Here is a 4841-nt window from a genome sequence, read left to right as displayed (position 1 = left end):
ATGGCGGGCGCGCTCTTCCCGACGCCGGGCCTCGTGGCGGAGCTGGACTCTTCCCTGTCGCTGCTGGAGGCGGGCGGCGGCCGGGCGCCGGCGGAGCAGGAGGAGCAGCAGCGGGCGCGCGCGGAGCACGCGGACCTGCTGCCCATGGTGTTTCTCTGCGCCGGCTGCAAGCGGCCGGTGGGCGACACGCTGAGCTGGGTGACCAACGACGAGGAGGCGGGCTGCATCCTCCTGCGCAGTGAGTGCCGCCTCCCCCCGCTCCGCCTCGCCCCGCCAGCGGCGGCCGTCGGTCACATCCCTCCTTCCTTCCCCCCTCCGCGCAGGTGCGGCCGCCGGCGTCTCGGTGGACACGGAGCGGAAGCTTTCCAAGCTGCCCGGCGAGTGCGGATGGTGAGGCGCGGCCCCGGAGCCCCGTTGCTACCCCGGGGGTCCCTACCCGGGCCCTTCCCTTCCTCTCCTGAGGGAGCCGAGAGGCCCCGGGGAAGGTGATGGACGGCCCGTCAGGTGCCGCCGGCCCGCTCCGGGCGGCGGGAGTCGCCGTGTTCCCCCGCCCCGGGCGGGGCTGGGGAGCCCGGGCCTGGAACGCGTCTTTCGGGCTGTTTGTACGGAATACTTGTGCCTGAGTCTTGCTGGGGTCAGCCGGCCGCTGGGAACGCAGGCTGAGAGACGAGCGCTCTTAATTATGCTATGTAAAGTGAGAGTGAATACTCTAAAAAAAAAATCATAACGGGAGATTATTTTTTGTTGTTTTTAGAATAGGGATGGGGAGAGGTATTTCTTTTTCTTGTGTCTTGAATAAATGCCATATGTTTTACTTGCAGCATGATCGAAACATTATTTTGCTCTGGCTGCACAATGACTCTTGGCACCATCTATAGATGCACCCCAAAGCATCTCGACTACAAGAGGGATTTGTTCTGTTTCAGTGTTGACTCAATTGAAAGGTAAAGGCAGAATTTTTATGGGTAAGCCTGCCAGCTAAACTTCACCCACCAGCATCTCATTGAGGGATGCTCCTGTTAATATTTGTGTCATGTCCAGAGGTAGCTGTTTCTGCTGCTTTGTTCCAGTGTGGTTTTCTGGTTTACTGCTGTTAGCATCATAGTGCTGAAGCATGAGAAACGTCATTTGTGTAGTGCTAGACAAATCCTAGAAAAGAGATAATACCAGGGCTACCCTTCATATAAGAAATAGCATACCCAGGAAAGTAACACTAGATACACAACACAGTAGGGTTCCTTCTCACTTGATCAGAACCGACTACATATGTGCTGTGCTTTAGGCAACATACAATGAGCCTGCAGTCATAGGTAGTACCAAATAGGCCTGGCTGTAAGCTATTAGAGCTAATTATCAGTAGAGAACATGGGGAGAGGGGCTTAAGCAGAACTTAGGGTGAGATCTGACTTGTGCTGGTCAAGTCTGCTTTTTCCTTGCTAAGGTAGGCAAAAGCAGATCTTAAAACTGAGTATGTGCTTGAGGCTTTCACTTAACTGTCTTACAGTCAAAAACTGCCTAGAAAATGAAGATGTGCTATTGTATTGGTTTTAATTGGTTTATAGCACTTAAAAGTGTCCTTAAAATATTCTGTAGTAACTGTATCCTGAATTAAGTCTCCACACCAGAGTGCTTTTATCCAAGCATTACTCTAGTGAACAGTGATAGGTTACCTTTATTTCTGTCTGGACTAGTTTTAATGTTTCTGCCTTTTCTTAAGTTCTAGTTTATTTTGCTGTGTCTATGTGGATGTTCACCTTTCTACTCTGGACAGTTTGTTGCTGTTTCTTTTTAATCTTTCCACAGCTGTGACATTTGGCTTTTTCCTTGACAGTAAAATTCTCTGGAACACTAACATGGTAACAAAATGACGTTTTCTTGTGCAGTAATGGTTCTTACAGGTAGTGCTACGCGGTTCTCAATATCTGCATAATTTTTCACCATATCCTGTAGCACCAGAATTCCTGACTGTCTCTTGGAATTCTGACTTTCAGAAAGCTGTGGTGTCTTGGTAGTTCTGCACTTAAAATATTTTTGATTCCACCACACAGTTTGTTTGCAAGATTACCAACTATAGATAAGTATTTTTGTTGTTGTTGTAGCTGGCATCATGCTTCCACTTTGTTAGTGTGTTAATAGTAATCTCATCACCATTGAGAACAATGGATGAGTCCTACACTTGTGTTTTTTGCCTTCAGAGTGAAATGTGCATGATCTAAACTGTAGGTATCAGTTACATTCTAGGATCCTCGGAAAAACAAGCTCTTACTGATGAGGAACCTTTAACCCTTGAAAGCCGAGCTGTCTTGGCAGAGGTGCTACAAAGGGTAAGATTTAACCTTATGTCATTCTTTGTTTAAATCACCTATATGAAATCTTAGTATCCATAATATCCTTATTTCATCTAGATCAATTCTGTGGTTTGTAACAGACGTTGTAATACTTCATGCTATTAATATCTTGTGTTACGCAAGATTTTCAGTAACTTTTCCTTCAACTTTAATGGCAATTGGCATTTTTTGTTTATCAAGCACAGCTTTAGATTCCTATTTATGTCTGTCAGTATTTAGAAATTTTGTTTCTAACTGGTTCTGAGTCACTTCTCCAGATTTTCGCCTAACTTTGTTTTAGTCATTTCTCTTCAATCTTTGATGTAAACTGACTTAATGCTTTTGCTGTAACTTTGTTTATTACGTAATATTTCAGTACGAAGTTGCCATTTTGCTCTACTGAAAACTTCTAATTGCAGGTACCGTTCAGGTGGGAGCAAATAGCGTAACAAAGTTGGCTCTGAAAGCTGATGGTTGTCTAGCAAAAACTGAATGTATAGATCTGCTGCTTACCAAGGCTGAAGACAATTACAGATTTGAGAAAGTATGGAGAGTTAGTGTTAGAGTTGAGTGAGTGTTTGAACTGTGAAAGTAGCAGGAACAGAATGAAATAGGATTGGTGGTGCAAGATCAAATTCGAGGACTTAACAACATCTATGCTCACTGTTTGTATTGTCAAGTTCTGTTTAAAACCAGGTGTCTTTCCTTGTTTACTTTACAGGCAGACACTGTATTAAAGGCTCTGGAGACAAGACTGACTGCTATTGAATCAAGTATGGCTTCTCTTCACAATAAAGTCTGAAAGAAATTACACGCAGGAAATCTAGCTTCAGGAGAGCGATGTATGTGAAACTTGTCCTTGTAATCCTCTGGAATCTGTGGGAACACTGCAAAAGCTGTGCAAAGAACTGAAAGCCATTGGTAGCTCATGCTGTGGTAGAACAATGCTATGAGTTTGAGTCTTCACCATAGACGAGGAGTTCCTCTCTCTTCTGTTCAAAGGATACCCCAGAAAGAAATAGAATTTTTTAATCAAGTTTCTGTAGACTTTTGGTTTATATGTAAATATTTATTTAAATTTTTATCTCTGAAAGCAAAGCGTTTATCTCTTGCCTTCCTTGCTATTCAGTATCTGCTGAACTGAGTGTGCTTCTCCTTCCTAAACCAATTAAAAATAAATCCCGGTGAAGTCTGAAGGAACAACCTACATTTTTTTTTTCTTGTCTCCACAGCCTTTTTTGACCTGTGCTCGAAGATGGGAATGGCACAATAACTGTATAGGATGGTTTTGTTTTTGTTTTGTTTTGCAAATTCAAGGCTAAAATGTAATGAAGGAGGCTTTAAAAGCGTTAGATAAAATGGGTTTCCACACAGTATTGAAGGCCATATGTTTTACAGCTTCCAGAGGAGGAAAATAAACAAGGCTGGTGGCAGCACACCTTTAAGCAAAGCTTGGTGTATATTTGAGCAATGAATTCAAAACACTAATTAAGAGCACTTATCAATATTTTGTTGGTTTAATGCAGATATTTCAGTTATTTGTCTTTGATCTTCTGTGTATTTAACTAATTGTCAGGGTTTCTTATATAGCGTGAGTGTTTCAAGTAACTTTTTTTTCAATAAAACAAAAGCACACAGTTGTAGTCTAAAGGAAGAATAATTTTGAAAAGGCTTTTTTGGCTACACAACACTACTTCATTTTACTACTGCAAGTTTTAAAGTTTTCTCCAAAAACCTAGAATGAATTTCCCACTGTTCTCCCCATTGATAGGCACTGTTTCTCTTACAAAAGCTTCTCTCCCCACCTTCTCTCTATTTACTGCTTTGTTTTGAGGTGGTACTCAAGCTTAGCTGGTAGTGATGGGTCTCATTCTTTCATGATCGGGTAACTAAAACATTGTTACTTGCTAAAGGAATTGTTATAAGCACTAACCTTTCCAATCAAACTACTCCAGTGTAATTTTTGGGGCAGTGTCTTCTCAGTTTTTGAGTGCTGATAAGCAACATAATAGACTTAATCCTGCATGTCTGAAGAGAACCATGAACTCTGCCCTTAATTGAAGGTTAGTTGATGTTTTTTCATTATATACAGAGCATGTTTTTGTTGGGAATGTTAACAGTTGATGGCTTCATAAGCCTACCTTTTTAGACATAATGCTTTTTCCATATGCATATGTATTTTTTAATGTGTCTTTCTTTTTTCTATTAAGGACAACTATGGGACACAAGCCCATAAGGTCTCTGTAGATTTCCTTTTTGTAGAGATGAATATATGCTCAATTTTTTTAACTAAAGATTGAGGCAAGATGGCATAGTCTTTTACATCTATATTCCAACAAAGTGGCAGCAAAACAGAAAGGTGCAAAGATAAACTTGCATGTTTTTCTGATGTGTCCTTAGCCAAATTATTGGCACGTTAGAGGTGGGAGATTGAGTAACTTCATGTTTATCAACCTGGAGGTAGTTTCTAAGTGGGTTCTTATATTTATATTTGTTTGATTACATTATGAAATA

General features: G+C 42.0%; 1 protein-coding gene across 1 annotated transcript; it reads left to right on the top strand.

Moving 5' to 3' along the window:
- Window positions 1-3139, top strand: MIS18A (MIS18 kinetochore protein A). Its single transcript, XM_086631761.1, has 5 exons — window positions 1-238; window positions 324-390; window positions 822-944; window positions 2231-2324; window positions 3049-3139. Exons 1-5 carry the CDS (start codon window positions 1-3, stop codon window positions 3127-3129), a joined length of 603 nt encoding a protein of 200 aa, XP_086487887.1. The 3' UTR covers window positions 3130-3139.
- Window positions 3140-4841: the final 1702 nt, after the last annotated feature.

The sequence above is a fragment of the Tauraco erythrolophus genome, chromosome 1 (assembly GCF_009769465.1).
Source record: "Tauraco erythrolophus isolate bTauEry1 chromosome 1, bTauEry1.pri, whole genome shotgun sequence".
Taxonomy (NCBI): domain Eukaryota; kingdom Metazoa; phylum Chordata; class Aves; order Musophagiformes; family Musophagidae; genus Tauraco; species Tauraco erythrolophus.
The sequence above is the reverse complement of the archived record's forward strand: the minus strand, read 5'-3'. Positions and strand labels throughout refer to the sequence as shown.

What these genes read in the sequence shown, in the direction of transcription:
- MIS18A (XM_086631761.1), top strand. Translation starts at nt 1, where the DNA reads ATGGCGGGCGCGCTCTTCCCGACGCCGGGCCTCGTGGCGGAGCTGGAC. An exon ending in GGGCTGCATCCTCCTGCGCA is followed by an intron (nt 239 to 323) that starts GTGAGTGCCGCC and finishes CCCTCCGCGCAG; the next exon opens with GTGCGGCCGCCGGCGTCTCG. An exon ending in AGTGTTGACTCAATTGAAAG is followed by an intron (nt 945 to 2,230) that starts GTAAAGGCAGAA and finishes TGTAGGTATCAG; the next exon opens with TTACATTCTAGGATCCTCGG.